This window comes from Staurois parvus, unplaced genomic scaffold (genome assembly GCF_062004578.1).
Source record: "Staurois parvus isolate SC_StPar_1 unplaced genomic scaffold, SC_StPar_1.0 ptg000634l, whole genome shotgun sequence".
NCBI lineage: Eukaryota > Metazoa > Chordata > Amphibia > Anura > Ranidae > Staurois > Staurois parvus.
This window is the reverse complement of record NW_028318430.1, coordinates 6,591,366-6,609,614: the sequence shown is the minus strand read 5'-3', so window position 1 is coordinate 6,609,614 and position 18,249 is coordinate 6,591,366. Positions and strand designations below refer to the sequence as shown.

At 40.8% G+C, this 18,249-nt stretch overlaps 1 protein-coding gene across 3 annotated transcripts in view; it reads right to left on the bottom strand.

Moving 5' to 3' along the window:
• LOC149449247 (cohesin subunit SA-2-like) overlaps positions 1-18,249 on the bottom strand; it is a 168,892-nt gene that overhangs the window by 49,359 nt on the left and 101,284 nt on the right. For 2 of the 3 annotated variants that reach the window (XM_089693527.1, XM_089693526.1), the window contains exons 32-33: positions 8,914-9,004; positions 6,035-6,392 (exon numbers count right to left, since the gene is read on the bottom strand). The exons of the other annotated variant lie outside the window; for it this stretch is intronic. In XM_089693527.1, the coding sequence (XP_089549653.1) occupies positions 6,333-6,392; positions 8,914-9,004 (151 nt within the window). In that variant the 3' untranslated portion in view covers positions 6,035-6,332. Of the gene's footprint in view, positions 1-6,034; positions 6,393-8,913; positions 9,005-18,249 lie in introns of those variants that run through there. 3 annotated transcript variants of the gene reach the window in all.

Below are 18,249 nucleotides of genomic sequence, written 5' to 3'. Positions count from 1 at the left end.
ACCGTTGCCTTAAGGTGAACATCAGACTGCTTAATTTCTTTCTATTTAGTACTTCATTATTACTGGACTTTATTTACTGTATTATATCATTCATATCAGAGAACTTTACCGTAATACCCAGCACAGAATATGATTGCCCTTTAAGATTTTCTTCTGTGGTGATCCCTTGGGTTCATTACTTGGAACCTGTCATTGGTGTTCTCCCATTGGTTTTGGGGTCGTAGATATGAGGATATGGAAGATCCTGTATTAATATTGTTCTCTACCATTTTGAGGGAATTTATACTTTGTGTTATGTCCAGTTGTTCCATTAATGGTTTTGGGTAGGCTAGGACCTCACTTAGGTTGATGAGATGCGAGACAGCTAACCCAGAATTCTTACCTCCCAAGGGAAGCAGTCCTCAGGGAGTTCCATGTGGCACATGTGACTGGCTTTGAATTGTAACGAAAGGCAAAACTTTTTCCTGCTGCCAACATGGCAGCACCCACAGGACCTGTGTATATCTATAAAAGTCTGACTGAGAGCAACCTCCACCATTCTCCTTTTTCTCCTCAAGATCTACAGCTGCAAGACTGTGATGATGTGATAAGTCCCTACCTGCCGACTGAGTTGAAGTCCATCTGGGTTCAGCCTCGCCCAGGAGCAGTCCTGCATCTTAGGTTGCTAAATGCACCAACAAGGTGGGGAGCCTTGCAGCCAGGCAAGAGCCTCCAAAAGTGGTAGAGGCTCATTCAGCCAGGTCCATCTCTACATTTGGGGCAGCGCATACAAAGTGTCTATGAATACTTTTGCAAAGCAGCAGGCTAGTTACCACAGTGCACCTTTCTCAGGTGCTACAGGGAAGATCCAGGGGCTTATATGTCAAAGGACTTCAACAGAATGGTAGTCTAGGCTTCCATGTCCATTCAGTTTGAGTATACAGTTTAGCCCTCCCTGTTTAGCTGGTTATTTATCACATGTATGCTGCCATGTTGGCATCAGGAAAACAAACAATTGTATCATACTTAACGTAATTTTCCTTTTCTGACGCCAATCCATGGCAGCATATGAACCCTCCCTTGTTTGATCTTGATTGTACGGAGAATGGGGGAGGTTGCTATCAGTCAGACTTTTATAGATATACACAGGTCCTGTGGGTGAATATAGGGGAGGAGCTATATCACATGTATGCTGCCATGGATTGGCATCAGGAAAGGAAAATTACGGTATGTATGATACAATTTTTCATTTTTTCAGTTCTGAATAAAGTGGAAAGGGATTAGAACCCTTTCTAGGTTTTTATTGCTGTCTGTGCTCGTAAGGAAGATTCACCCTATTTGTCCTGTTTACCATTACCAATGAAAGTGAAAGTAAACGAAATCCCAAATTTTGGGTTGTCCACAGAAAAGTATTCGAGGAAAAATCTTCCAATGAGGACACTAGTCCTGGTGACCTAGGGCGTCTCAAGGGATTCCCTTAATTTCCTCTAACCTCCTGTTTTTGCTATGGGACAGGAAGTAAAGGTACATCTCCCCAATGGGACACAGATGGTGACAAAAGTTTTGCCTAATTCTATTTTCAATTACTGCTGCCCCCACATTATCATTTTCCAGGAAATAAAATATTTATAAAATGTTGATTATATGTTTTAAACGCATTTGGTGACTTGCAACTGAAACTTGAGCCACTAACTTGTTTTTATAGCATATAGTCCTATCAGTGACTTTTGATTCTAGAGATGGAGAGATAATGTTCTTACTCTTACTAACTGGTGGATTTCTCTGATCTAGGTTTGGGTACCTCTGTTGCTTACAGTTGGCCCCACATAGGCCGTGCTCTGGCCTGAGAGGTATTTGGGTGAGTGATGTTGGAAAGTCCTCTTTCAAGCAGTAGCAAGGCTTAGTTGGTTATGAACACATTTTACTCCCTTCTTTCTTATTTTCTTCCTCTCTCTACCTCATATCTTCCCCCCCCCCCCCCTTTTTTTCTCCAAGATCTGTGGCCTCCTCCCATACCCACTACATATAGGCATGGTTATTTATAAGTATAGAAAAGGTGCAGCGCTAATAATATGAAACAGTATGCAGAACGTCCAAAGTTATATGTAAATGTAAATGATAAACAAAAATCAGGGTGACTAAAAGTGAATATGAGACAATAAATGATGCAATCATGGTGAAGCGCTATGGTGACATAAATAAATATACAATTGTCACACTGAAGCGCTATAATGGTATAAATATAGTGAATACAGTGTAGCTCAGAAGGAGCAGTGCAATGGTGATAGTAAAATAGTGACTGTAGTGAAATGAATACACAAAAGCAATAAATGGAGGCAAATATAAAGTCCAATAATAAATTAATCCAAATGAAGATCGTGTCTTCCAGTGATAAGTGAATCCATGAAAATTACTTCTTTATATGCACTCACCAGAAGCGCATTTAACATGCGCATGTACAGCAAGAGTGGCACACTCGGAGCAATAAAGGCAGAATTCATCAATTTCCTTTAGGCATACAAAAGTGTGTGAGAAGGGGTACCGTACAGACTCTTGTCTTTGCCAAGAGAGGTGTGGGTTTCTTGGACCTTCTTAAATATCATCAAGCATTTCACATAACAAGAGCCCTAGACTGGGTCAAGCATACCTCTTTTCAAAGTTGGCTATATTTGGAGCAGGATATGACTGGCTTCCCTTTACAATCGTTACTGTGGCAAATATTTGTGCTTCTATCACAAATTAAATCTCATTCTGTGATAGTCACTACGTCATCAATACACTATCCAAATCATGATGTGTTTTTAAATCTGCATCATTCTCCCTCTTTTATATTGATATACATTTTAAACCATTTATTAATACTGATCAATTCAGACAAAGGAATTTTCTTTCTAATGGGAAATGGAAGTATATCCCAGAATTACAGACTATGATTTATTCCCCCATGAACCATTGGCAGGTCTTACAAATTAGACACTTTTGGTCCATTATCAAATGGAAAACAGTTAATATGATGGCCGGTACACCTTTTGAGAACCACTGTCTGGACTGCTCACCCCTTCAGCATGCTTTGTCAGATTCTCTCTTTTATAGAAATGGGGGTATACAGCTTTAATCAGAAACTAATCGTGAGGTTGTATGAAATCAACAAACACAAGTGCAACATTTTAGTCAACTAAAATCCCCAGTATCACAAACAAAAATATTGCTTTTTGACAAATAGAAGTGCAACTTTAAAATATTAAAAAAAAAAACTGTAAACTCTGTTGCTTGCAATGCCATTGCACATATTACCTGAGTATAAAAACTTTAACAAGTCTGTTAATAATGAAAAAAAAAATTAGAGTTAGTTATAGTCATAGTCTTTTGGACTAAAATGGCCATTTTGTTTTAGTTGTTTTTTTTTAGTCATCTGAATTGAAACTGGATTTTAGTTTTGTTTCCATCACTGAAAACATGGGGCTGACAAAAACTATAACTAAATTAACACTGGCCCATAGCAGAGTTGTAAATAATTGTTCTGGCCCAAAGGAGGTGAACAGGTGTGAGAGGGGAAGTGGTTAAAGGGTAATTTCTTTCATATTGTAGTGGTACACTGATATGTACTCTATAAGACATACATGTGTAATGTGTTACTTGGTAAAAGACTAAAATTTTATATATATATATATATATATATATATATATATACATACATATATACAGTTGTGTTCAAAATAATAGCAGTGTGTTGAAAAAAGTGAATAAAGCTCAAAATCCTTCTAATAGCTTTTATTTCCATACACACAAATGCATTGGGAACACTACACATTCTATTCCAAATCAAAACATGAAGAAAAATATATCAAATTTGTGTTGTTCCTCTAAAAAAAATTGAAGAAAAGTGAATATTAGTCTGTTCAAAAAAATAGCAGTGTTTGTATTCTTCTTTACAAACTCAAACATTCACTATATAAACTGAAAAATGTTTGAAGATTTTGCTTTCCTTTGAATCACTTAATTAATATTTAGGTGTCCATTTATGAACCAGCAGTAAATGATCGCTGCTCAGTTCTCTGGAATTCTCGGAGAACACAGTTCTCCTGTGAATGCATTTTATGAAGCGGTGTAGATCAGTTCTCTGAACGAATGGAGAACGGTCTACAAACGCTGGAAAACGGCTGCTTTTACTATAACCTCACAAGATTACAGTAAAAGATCAGTTTACTAAACAGAGGTAAATTATCGCTGCTTAGTTTGCGGTTCCTCCGATTCTCCAGCTCTGGGCTGGAGAATCTGGAGGGAGAACACAGATCTCCAGTGATGAGCTGAACATGTTCTCCGCTGATCTCCTGAGTGTCAAACTGTGAATGACTAGAGAATAGCTGCGATCCTCTGAATCACAGCTATTCTGTGTCATAAAACGGACACCTTAGTTGTATAAGCACTGTTTCTGAGAACTGCTGTACATCTGTGTTGCATGGAGTCAACCAACGTCTGGCACCTGTGAACAGGTATTCCAGCTCAGGATGATTGGACTACATTCCACAGTTCTTTTCTATTTCTTGGTTTTGCCTCAGAAACTGCATTTTTGATGTCACCCCACAAGTTTTCTATTGGATTAAGATCCGGGGATTGGGCTGGCCACTCCATAACGTCAATCTTGTTGGTCTGGAACCAAGATGTTGCACGTTTACTGGTGTGTTTGGGGTCATTGTCTTGTTGGAACACCCATTTCAAGAGCAATTCCTCTTCAGCATAACCTCTTCAAGTATTCTGATGTATTCAAACTGATCCATGATCCCTGGTATGCGATAAATAGGCCCAACACCGTAGTATGAGAAACATCCCCATATCATGATGCTTGCGCAACCATGCTTCACTGTCTGCACAGTGTACTGTGGCTTGAATTCAGTGTTTGGGGGTCGTCTGACAAACTGTCTCCGGCCACTAGACCCAAAAAGAACAATCTTACTTTCATCAGTCCACAAAATGTTGCACCATTTCTCTTTAGGCCAGTTAATGTGCTCTTTGGCAAATTGTAACCTCTTCAGCACGTCTTTTTTTCAACAGTAGGACTTTGCGGGGGCTTCTTGCAGATAGCTTGGCTTCACATAGGCGTCTTCCAATTGTAACAGTACTCACAGGTAACTTTAGACCTTCTTTGATCTTCCTGGAGCTGATTGTTGGCTGAGTTCTTGCCATTTTGGCTATTCTTCTATCCATTCAAATGGTAGTTTTTCGCTTTCTTCCACGTTTTTCAGGTTTTGGTTGCCATTTTAAAGCATTTGCGATCATTTTAGCTGAGCAGCCTATCATTTTCTGCACTTCTTTATATGTTTTCTCCTCTCCAATCAACTTTTTAATCAAGGTACGCTGTTCTTCTGAACAATGTCTGGAACGACCCATTTTCCTCAGAATTTCAGAGAGAAATGCACTGTAACCAGCATGTACAACATTTGCTGCCTTCCTTCCTTAAATAAGGGCAATAATTGCCACCTGTTTTTCAAAGAATGAATGACCTCACTAATAGAACTCCACACTGCTATTATTTTGCACATGCCCCTTTCATTTAGTGATTCAATTACACAGAATCAGCAGCATGCATGTCATGACTGTTGGGTCTGTTGGATTTCTATTACTCTACTACACCTGCTAGTAAATTATTTGCCATGTAGAAATATCATGTCTACCAAAAACAGTGATTGATCAGGTTAGTGATGTCTGACTGCTATTATTTTGAACACAACTGTATATATATATAAAGATAGTAAAATTCCTTGCTGACTTCCCACTGTTGATAGCAGTACCAGCAATTGATCCATGCTCCCTGGCTATGACCAGGCGATGTCATTGGTGTGCGTGGTCCATTTATTCAGTTCACTACTCTTGTTTTGGGTGCCACACATATTTACTGTCTTAAGCAATGTAACCTGAAATAAGTTCTATGCCATCATACTTTTCTTACATTCCCACAAAAACACATTGTGACTGTTGCTAATTCATTATCTCCAATTATGTAAGCCCTTGAATAACACATATCAAAAGTAAGCATGCTAATAAAGAGAAAGCAACATTATTAAAAATTGTGTTTATTGCAAAAAGTATATCATTATATATATCAGTTCATTATAAAATACAACCTGTACATTGCTCTGTACACAGTAGGAAACATTTGACAGTCATTGTGGTTGAAGTGAGGCATATGCACACAAATTACAGTCCTATATGGGAAAACCTGAGTGTAAATGTGGCGAGACATGTAGCCTGGAATTTTCACTGAGCTATACATCATCTTTCCATGAAGACAGCATTTCATCTTCTTTCTTCTGAATGTTACAAGTACTTGTTTATGGTGGACAAGTAATAAGGTACTACACAGACTTCTCCTCTGTCATATCTTCTGCCCCTTTTATTCTAAATGCAGTAAGCTCCTAGAAAATGAAGTACATTCACATTATTTTTTTTATATAAGTTATACTGTATGATGGTGGTTGGTTATACTTCCAGTTCTTAAAATGTAACAGTATGTTTCATTCAATAAACCCTGAGATGCATATGAGCAGCACAGTCTACCTGCTCAGTACTTAAAAGAATAACTCCACTTTTGTTGAGAAAAAAAAATAATCCCCTCTGCATAATCAGTGTACATTGCAAGGGTTTAACAAACTTTGTTGCAGATTCCTACCTGTTTCTGCTCTGAAGAAATAGCAATTTGTTTGATTTTTGGTACTAATTCTGAATGGGAGTGACTTTTTTATTAATAATCAGCTGATGTACGTGCAGTGTTCTAATGATGAAAGTTGCAATGTCAGCATCCCTTTTAGAAGTGATTAACCCTTTGGGGGTATCTCAGATTTTAGGCATCCTCTGCAACAAACATTTTATTTTATGCTGACTGGTATCTTAGGGCAGACTTCTGGGAAAATCAGTGAGCCAATCACACAAGCAGGAGATTACATTTTTGTACAACTGTGTACAAGAAGGCCTCCAGGTTGCCATATTGCATTGAATTTTACAGAAAATTACAGTGCTACAGATTGAAAAGGAACCGTCAGTTACAATATGGCTTGTGTAGCAATTGTATATAATATATATATTTAATTTGCTATTTTTTTCCCATGAAAGTGGAAGCATCATTGAGGTCTATGATCTACCCCACTCCCTTTCATCAGTAATTTTACCATCTGAAGTGCCTGCTTGTGATGCAGAAAAGAAGTTCTCCAACACACCCACTGCACACTCCTTGCTGTATATCTTGCCCATATAAAATGTATTAAGATGTGATGTAGGAAGCAGATTTTGAGGAAGTGGCAAAATACATACACTCTTTGTAAGCTGCATGAGGGTTGGTTGAAGGAGTTTACAGAAGAGTTAAGCTGGATATGGATATACACAGGGAGTTTCTTCTTCCAAACAGCAGGTTGCACGAAAAAAAAAAACCTAGATCCTCGCGTCCACACAAGCAATGTGGATACAGGGATCTCCCCCCCCCCCCCCCCCGTCCCTGTCGGAATACACAAATATCAGTGCTGCAGTCACTGGCTGCATGCACTGATAGAATGCTGGTTTTCCAGGAGGGCCATTTGACAGAAGCCAGTCATTAGACCAGCTTGTGCGGAACAGGCAGTGGTACGCACACAGCAAAATTTGGGTGGCTTCTGCTGAACAGGCCGATCTTTGGTCTTGGTCTTTGTATACCAGCCTTTAGAACAGAGTTCTCCAAACATTCTAAACAAGGGGCCAGTTTACTGTCCATCAGGCTTTAGGGGGGCCCAACTGTGACTTATGGGAGTAGAAAATGCCCCAGTGTCAGTGGGAATAAACAATGCCCCATTCTTGTTATCAGTTGGAGGAATAGTGCCCCATCAATGGTTTCAGTGGGAGGAATAGTGCCCCATCAATGGTTTCAGTGGGAGCAATAGGGCCCTATCAATGGTTTCAGTGGGAGCAATGGTGCCCCATCATTGGTGTTAAATGGAGGAATAGTGCCCTAAAGGCTGGATAAAGGCAAGCAAAAATGTCACTTCTGGCCCCTGAGCTAAAATTTGGAGACCACTGCTTTAGAATAGGATAAAATGTCAGAACTATGGTGCTTGCTTCCTGTAGCCCCCTTCTGCTTGTTTTCTAAATGTGGTAATTAAAGTAGTGACCCAAATAGTTACTCCCTTATTGTAATAAGTCTTTGCAATTCACCCTGAGGTTTATATTAAAACCAGCAGCCTGAACTAGTCAACACACCTAGCTGTGAACATACTTCCAGAAAAGAAGAGCACAAGGGTGACCTCGCTGATATCCTGCTGCTCCCTTAGGACTCATTTACACTTGTGTCTCAGCCACATGTTTTATAACTCTCCAAGCACATTTTTATTGACCCAAAACTGCTTTCCTTTAATCTGCAGGGAGTGTGGGTGTACACATGCCACGCCAGTGATGTTTCGGCCGTGATGTCTGTCAAACACCTCTGAAAAGCGTTCTAAGCGTGGGTTCTTTTTCAGTGGAGCGGCAGTCCTTGCCACTAGTGTAAATGACTCCTATCAGAGACTGGGGTAGGGATGGATCCAGTACGTGTTCTTAGAAATACAGCCTACTAAAGCAGGGGTCTTCAAAATTTCCAAACAAAGGGCCAGTTTACTGTCCTTCAGGCTTTAGGAGGCCGTACTTTGGACAGTAGAAAATGCCCCAATGTCAGCAAAGGCATACAATGCCCCATCATTGGTTTTAGTGGAAGGACTAGTGCATGATTGCTGGTATCCGTGGGTGGAATAACGCCCCATCATAGGTGTCAGTGGAAGAAATGGTGCAGCATCATTTGTGTCAGTGGGAGGAATAGTGCCCCAAGGCCCAGATAAAGACAGGCAAAGGGCCACATCCAGCCCCCAGGCTGCAGTTTGGAGACCACTGCACTAGAGGAAACCACTAGATGGAACATTATCTACAATGTATCAAACTTACTTCATTTGTGTCCATTTCATCAACATCCACATCTTCATTGCTTTCATCCATATGTGCATTTGAACTTTTTACTTTGTTCGGAAGTTGCAAACTTTGGAGAGGAATGTTTTGTAAAAGATATAGAAAAATAATCAGTAAAGCTATCCTTTCATCATTGCAAGCAACAGACTAAAGCAATAGGACATCTGTTTTGATGGCTGTGGGCTAAGATGCTGTATATCCTTAAAAATGCATGTATTGTGGATGGGGCAATTTATTTGCATCTCCCTGCATTAAAACACAATAACTTTGCTGCCATGGCCAACATTTATCTGTAGACATATTTAACCCGCCAGCCTAAATGCTGAGATAAAATTCAACCCAAGTTTGGATTCTTTTCAGTATGGGCAGACTGGTAAACCTGCAATAAAAAGCAATTCTGCAGCAATACTACCTGAAAAAGACAGAATATAAAAAGGAATGAGCAAATATGGCAGCTGTCAAAGAGACCATCCATTTCCGCAACAATCTTCTCACAAGATGTGTGCGTGTTTAATATATTTTATGAATGTTTTTACCTGTAAATCCCTTGTATAGACATCCAAAAACCTGACACTATTGCAGGTCACTACCAGCAGACTGGCACTCTATAGCAAGCTTTCTCAGCCAGCGTTCCACACAACCCTAGGGTTGGGGAAGTTACATGATTACATCACTTCCTTGAGGTTGCCTTGCAGTCCCATCATCAAAGTGTGACGCTGGATGCAGCAGGGCAGAAGCTGCCAGCAGCCGCTGTACTCCCTTTTATCAGAACCTCAGGGATGCTGGAAGCGGCAGAGTGAATTGAGAAGCGGCAATGTTCCCTGGAGGAATGGAGCAGTGGGCTGACTGTACCAGGACATGGGGAGAGTGACTCCATAGGAGGCAAATATGCCAGAGCAGAGTGGCTAAGAGGCAGAGAAACCAGATATGAGACACAGGAGAGGTGAACCTATACCTGCACTTTGCTTGCACTGTCACCTTGAGGAAGCCATTGGCCGTGCATCATTTGGTGGCATGTTTATTTTCATTCTGAGTCCATATAAATGGAGAAATGTTTGTGATATCTGATATTACCACATCACAGGGGTGCTCAACCTAGGAGTGTGAAGCTGGGGGTTCTAACAGGGAGCAGCTGTGGTGCAGGTCAATGTTCCAGTAGGGGGGATAACTGGGCTTTGTAATTATTATTTGATGAGAGGAGAACCCCAAGACCATGTCCGCTGTACACCCCCACCTGTCCCTCCAAAAAAACCACTAAGCAACTCATTCACTCCCTTGTTATATCTCGCCTCGACTATTGTAACTCCCTCCTCATTGGCCTACCTCATCGCAGGCTATCCCCACTCCAGTGTATAATGAATGCTGCTGCCAGACTCATCCACCTTACTAACCGTTCTGTATCTGCCACCCCTCTCCACTGACTCCCAGTTGCCCAACGGATAAAATTCAAAACACTAACACTGACGTATAAAGCCGTTCATAACACTGCCCCAAAGTACATCACCGATATTGTCTCCAAATATCACCCAAACCTTACTCTCCACTCCTCACAAGACCTCCTACTCTCTAGCTCCCTTGTCTCCTCCTCCCATGCTCATCTACAGGACTTTTCCAGGGCTTCCCCCATCCTCTGGAACTCCCTACCCCAATCTATCAGACTATCGCCTACTCTGCTCACTTTTAGGCGCACTCTGAAAACCTATCTCTTCAGGGAAGCCTACCCCGCCCTCAGCTAATACTGGATTCCTCCACTCTTCCAACCACTCCATCACCCACAGTTATTACCTTTTGTACCACTATCCCCTCCCTCCTAGATTGTAAGCTCCAAGGGGCAGGTCCCTCAAATCCCTCTTGTATTGAATTGTATTGTGACAGTACTGTCTCCCATCATAATGTAAAGCGCTGCGCAAACTGTCGGCGCTATATAAATCCTGTATAATAATAATCTTGGGATTTCTCAAAGAAGTGGTTACTGGACAGCAAGTGAAGTACATTATTCCAATTATTGTTTTTGTTATGGTAATTGTGCCATTTTATTGCCATGATCACCACAGGTAAATTAGTGCCAGAGATATTACTTAACTCCTGTATTTCTAGAAGGCTTTTTACAGGACATGTGCGGTGCGTTTTTGCCACATTTTCCATTGATTTCAATGTAGAGGTGTGTTTTGGGTACGTTTTTCTTTACTGCTCTAAACCTGCACCAAAAATGCAGCAAGTAGAATTTTAAAAATTGCACCTGACCAGCAACAGATCAGTTAGAGCCATTCCATAGGAATACATGGTCACAATTTTTAAAAGCGGAAGAAAAACTGATTTGTGTGAAAACAGCCTAATGCTGACATATTCTGTAGCCTAAGGCCTCATGCACGCAGGACTTTTTTTTTCCTCCTCTGGACACCTCTGCTCCTGGCAAGAAAAAAGCAGCTTAAAAAACATGCCTGAAGCCGCAATTTGCATATGCGACTAAGCGCATTTAGGTGCGTCAAGTGTTGGCGTTCATTGATTCCATTGGACAGATTATTAACTTATTCTGACCATTGGAATTAATGCTCAAACACTAAATGCACCTCGCATTTAGGCGTTCTTACATTCTCTTGGGCATGTTCATATTTTGTTCTGACCAAAGGCTCCTCTCCTAAAACAAAGTAATGTTTTTTTTCCCAGCCTGTAAGTGAGCCTCTTCTAATACGCCTGGGAGTGCCTATGTGTGCATGGCCACACAGGTTAACGTAGAGATGCATTTACAGGCTGAAAGAAAAAATGTTAAACAGTAAAATTTGCAAGTATTGTAGAGATCTAGTGAATGTGTATTTTTATTTTGCCCAGACATTCACCAGGACCCTGCATTCACTACATCTGGTCTCCCACAGTACACAGAACATGGAAATGCAATTCTTCTAGTAAATATAAACTGATAAATACATTTGCTCATCAACAGTTAGAACAGTCTTGTGACTTCCGCAGAGCACTGGTTAAAGCTTGTAGGAGTTTTCTTTCTGCTCTAGGAGGATGCAAAACTCTCGACCCTCTGTCTGGACAGTGCTGACTGGCCTTGTGCTGATCACATGCACCCTCCCAAGAAAAGAACAAACCTCTCTAGCAATACACACCAAACTGAGCATGTGCATGTGACTATGGATTCAGTCTGTATCGGGTGAACATTTCAACAAGAGGAGGGGCAGAAAAGACAGCATCAAATATCCTTTTTACACAATGCAGAGGATTAACCCATTAGGTTCCACGGTGGGTATAACAAGCATGCTTTACAGCATACACAGACTGATTGTACTGTTGTGGGTTTAGTAACACTTTAAAGCTGCTCAGTTTTACATTAAAATACTAGTTTCTATTTGGTGCCCAGCTCGATTTGAAACTATTTTGTTTTGACAAAGTTTAACTGGTGTCTGTGTCCCCATATGGAGTTTTCCCCACTATCTATATTTTTAAAGAGTTTCAGACAGAGCAAGTGAAGAAAAATCCCCCTGGTGGGAACACAAACAGCAATAAAACATTTGTCTTTGTAATACAATGGTGAGAGCTTCTGTCCTCCAAACAGCAGGGAAAATGAGTTTTCCTGAATGCTATAGTTCTGACTCAGATGGTGTGTCAGTCCTCTGCAGAGTGACCACTGCTTCCACACAGAGAGCAAGGCTCCTTCTATAGAGCATACTGACAGTGGTGTAGGCTTTTCCACTCAGGTTGTGGCTGCTTTTTAACTTTACGACTTTGCACGCCTGTTGTTTTGATGCACCTGAACTGCACCTTTGAAGTTCAATTGGGCTTTGATTTTGAATAATACTTTGCTCTATTTGTATCATGATTAGCCCTCTATTATGTAGAAGAAAAAAAAATGTGCAGCTTGGAATCCTTTGTGTATCTATTACAATCCTACTCAGCTGTTCCTGTCCCCCATGTTTCTACATGCCATTAAAACAGCTGTCTCTTCCTGTAAAGATTTACCAGCTGTCTTCTGTATCAGTCACCTGCCTTCTCTCTGTCCCTCAGCTGTTTTCTTTTTTTTCCTGTCCGCTTAAACTCTTTTCAACTCCATTATCTGCGATCACTCATATTTATTTTTATTTATTTCAGGTACTTATATAGCGCCGTCAATTTACGCAGCACTTTACATATATATTGTACATTCACATCAGTCCCTAACCCTCAAGGGGTGTACAATCTAAGGTCCCTAACTTACATTCATACATACACATACTAGGGACAATTTAGACAGGATCCAATTAACCTACCAGCATGTCTTTGGAGTGTAGGAGGAAACTGGAGTACTCGGAGGAAACCCACACAGGCACAGGGAGAACATGCAAACTCCAGGCAGGTGGTGCCGTGGCTGGGATTCGAACCAACAACCCTAGTACTGCCAGGGCCAGGGTTGAAGTGCTAACCATTTAGCCACTGTGCTGACTCATATATCTAGCGTCCACTCATGCTGATGCAACTTCCTGACCATGGTGTTTCATAAAGATGCCTATAAAGCTCTTCAACCTGAGGAGTGCAAAAACACTCAATTCAAACTAGTCTCACACATTTTTACAGCGGCAAAAATGATAATCGCATGAGCACTAAATATGCAGACAGCCCCTTTTGTGGATGAAAACAAACTGCTAAATAAAATGATAGGACGGCAAAATGTGCGAACCATAGATCAAGCTTTATTTACTATTCACTTGCTTCCTTGACTCTATGAACATGGGAAAAAGAGTAAACAACACCCTTTTCTTTCAAAGCCCCCCCTTTTTTTTAACCTTCTCCTTCTCATCATCTACCTTTTCTTCCCCACTGTAGTTATGCCCTTTGAGGGTGAGGAAGGCCCAGACTTGGTGTGGCAATCTGTATTTCCTTCCTAACCCTTTCCCTTCCTAGTCCTACCCCATCCCCTTCCCTGGAAATCACTCAGTCTGGTTATCTCCTCTCTCTAAGAACAACACATTTTTGCAATTGTTACAAAGTAAGATTACTGTATAAGAGAAATTCTTCATGCTTTGTATTACAGTTAAACAAAATCTAAGTGGGCATTTCTTCCCAGAAATCTTAATGTTCTTTGAAAAAACTCAATAAAAAATTATTAAACAAAAAAAAATGGTTTTTCACCAATCACCACTCTATGGTACAACAGTTATAAACATTAAAAAAGCATATAAACCTAAAAAAAAATGTTCTACATTTCAGTGAAGGGAAGTGACGTCAAACGCACAGCGGAACCGGAAGTGGCCATTTTGGATCCTGGAAGTTTTCCTCTAAAAACACATGAGAAGGATATCAGAGGATCTCCAGAGGTCTGGCTGTCAGTTATTTTTTATATATGGCGATTTTAAAGATGAATTAAACTGTAAGCATATGAATAAAGTATATTCTATATATGGTGGGCATCGTTTGGAGCATGGAGACTGGTGTTTAACCGCTTGCCTACAGTGCACTTATACCACCTTCCTGCCCAGGCCAATTTCCAGCTCTCAGCATTGTCACACTTTGAATGACAATTGCGCGGTCATGCAACACTGTACCCATTTGAAATTTTTATCATTTTTTTGTGACAGATAGAGCTTTCTTTTGGTGGTGTTTAATTACCTCTGGGTTTTTTTATTTTTTTCTTAAACAAACCAAAAACTGCTAAAAATGTTGAAAAAAAATGTTTTTTTCTTAGTTTTTGTTGTACAATTTTGTAAATAAGTGATTTTTCTCCTTCACTGATGTGCGCTAATGAGGCTGCAGTGATGGGCACTGATAAACTGCACTGATGGACACTGATAGGTGGCACTGATGAGGAGGCACTGGTAGGTGGCATTGACAGGCATCACTGATGGGCACTGAAAGGCACACTGATATATGGCACTGATAGGCGGCACGGAGAGGCGGTACTGACTGGCACTGATAGGCGGCACTGACTGGCACTTTTAGGTAACACTGACTGGCACTGATAGGCGGCACTGACTGGCACTGATAGGCGGCACTGACTGGCACTGATAGGCGGCACTGATTGGCAGCACTGATTGGCATTGATAGGTGGCACTGACTGGCACTGATGGCTGACACTGAAAGGCAGCTCAGATGGGCACTGACATGCACTGGGAGGCACTGATATGTGGCATTGATGTGGCACTGGCACGTGGCACTGTTCAGCACTGGCAGCTTGCACTGATGGACACTGACAGGTGGCACTTCTGGGGCCACACTGATCATCAGGGCACACTGTCCCCTCCGCGGAATGCCGATTACCGGATCTCCTCTCCTCCCGAGCTGTCAGCGCGACAGCTCGTGAGGAGAGAAATGCTGATAACCAGCATTTCCCTGTTTACATGTGATCAGCTGTGATTGGACACAGCTGATCACATGACCAAGCTGACATCTTCGGCTCTTTCCATAGATTGGTGATCCGCTGTGTCCGAGGGACACAGCGCACCACCGATCGCCGCACTGCGCGCTCCCTGAGCCGTGCATGTGCGGTTAGAATGGGAGGACGTCATATGACGTCCTCCCAGAACGAGAAAACCACCTTGCGCCCATCATTGGACTATATGGCGGGCGGGAGGTGCTTAAAAGAGAAGTACATCTATGTGACTGTGAAGATCTCTTTGGTGGAGCATATTGTATGACATCATCCTGCCTAGATGATTACAAGCCCTGTGGTTTATTTTATTTGGTAAGGATATTTAATCTGTACACTATAGCAGTGGACACAGTTTTCTTCACAATTTTGTTGTTGACATGATTTTTCACGAGACTGTTTCACTGTCACGTTTTACACAGTATTCACTTTTTTCACTAGTAGTGATCACATGTGTTTTTTTATTTTTGTGAGTGTATCACATTGGTTTTTTTTAGTGGATTATATTCAAGTTACTAAGGATAATGCACTATGTGAGTTTTTCTTTTTTTTTTGAGGTTCTTATTGGTCTCAGGAGTCACTTTGGAACTTTTTCAACATGAAGATTTTTTCCTTTGAATTTATCGAGTGACTATATTTTGTGTGACTATTATAATAATTTTGGAGGACATTTTTTTATATATTGGAATTTTTTGCGCTATATTTATATGTGCACTATTTGGGTTGTGATTTTGTTAGTAAGCATAATATTTTTATTTATACATTTCAGTTTACCATTTCATCAGATGTGGTGGCTGCATTTTTCTTATTTTCACCTGGTGATCCTGCAGTAACACACTTCTCTTCTAGGGTGACAACGCTCACTCACTGTAGTGTATGTACTGAGGTGCATGTTGGTGCCCTACACTGTTCTGTTTTGGATTACAAACACCGCCAACTTTTCTCATCTCCATTAGGAGGAGTTTTGTAGTTAACATAGGACAGTCAGCAAGAAAAATACCATTGATTGAAATTCGGTTCACTATACAAGAAATAACAAGTTTCTGGCAAGATCAACAGGCATTTTCTATACTTGCAATAAAATGTCTTAGAATAAAAGAAGAAAATGAATGCAGCACTACAACTGAAGGATGAGTAAGCTGCAATATATTCAATTTTGTTCTTAGGTTTAGATATGCTTTAAAAGAACAATTGGTTTAGTTTTATGTTTTCCAATTTCTCGCTTCTTCCACGTTGACAGTTTTTTTTCATAGATTATAGCTGTTGTGCTCTACCGTGCCATATAATTATAGTTTATACAAAAACATCTTCCTGAACAACTGCAGTGATAGGAGATGTTGTTAGCCTACTTAGAAAGTCTGAATGTATCATTGTAAAAATAAGTATAATGCAGTATGTAGGGCTCCATAGAATCATTTTGTGCCTAATTTAACAGAAACACAGAGGCTGACATTGATGACCTGTTGAAAATGTGAGTTGCCTTGTATGTGTTTAAAGGCAATTTTCTTCAGTTAAATGTTTTTAAACATTTGCAATCTTTGGTTTAGAAATAAACATTTTATACACAAAGTATTCCCAGAGCACTGTGGATTACAGGCTTTGTCTGTCTAAGGGCCAATACACACTGACTTGCGCTAAAATGGATAAAAAATGGATGCACATTTCCATCCATTTTAGTCACGCACTGACATCTGTTGACATACATTTTTGACATCCGTTGACATGCATTCTAGTGTGCGTTAAAGCGTACTGCATTTTCACAGGATATCCTGTGCATTGTGTTGACATCCGCTTATATCCATTGCATTGCCCTAAAATGCATACGTGTTGCATTTAAGCGCAACGCAGGTCAACGCAGCATTATGGAGTGAATAGGACACATTGGAAATTATTGTTTTTCACATGTCCTTCCACTGATCTGCGATTTACAGCTGTGCTGAAACACAGATCAATGCACTAGTGTGAATTGGCCCTAAAACCTCAGACTGAGCCATCTGGTAAAGATGAGTCACTGAAACGAATCATTTCAGCTTGAGCTGTTGACCCATATAAATAGACCTCTATGAATAGACTTATTTTCAGTAGGCTAAAAAGATAAATTATAAAAAAATACATGAAAATTAGCTGATAGCTCCTATGATGGGTAAAAAAACATGCAAAAAAAAAAAGTTGATTTATTTCAGTCCAAAGAAAATACACTGCTCAAAAAAAATAAAGGAACACTTCGAAAACACATCAGATCTCAATGAGGAAAACTATCATGCTGGATATCTATACAAATATGAACTGGGTAATGTGTTAGGAATGTAAGGATGCCCCATAATTTGATGGAAATGAAAATGATCAACGTACAGGACTGAATTCAACGACACCCTGAAAATCAAAGTGAAAAAATTATGCAGCAGGCTAGTCCATTTTGCTGAAATTTCATTGCAGCAACTCAAAATGGTACTCAGTAGTTTGTATGGCTCCCATGATATCCCAGAGGTGTTCTATTGGATTTAGGTCAGGCGAGCGTGGGGGCCATTCAATGGTATCAATTCCTTCATCCTCCAGGACCTGCCTGTATACTCTTCCCACATGAGGCCGGGCATTGTTATGCACCAGCAGGAACCCAGGACCTACTGCACCAGTGTAGGGTCTGACAATTGGTCCCAGGATTTCATCACAACATCTAATGGCAGTCAGGGTGCCATTGTCTAGCCTGTAGAGGTCTGTGCGTCCCTCCATGGATATGCCTCCCCAGACCATCACTGGCCCACCACCAAAATGGTCATGCTGAATGATGTTACAGGCAGCATAATGTTCTCCACGGCTTCTCCAGACCCTTTCATGTCTTTCACATGTGCTCAGGGTGAACCTGCTCTCAACTGTGAAAAGCACAGGGCACCAGTGGCGGACCTGCCAATTCTGGTGTTCAATAGCAAATGCCAATCAAGCTCTATGGTGCTGGGCAGTGAGCACAGGGCCCC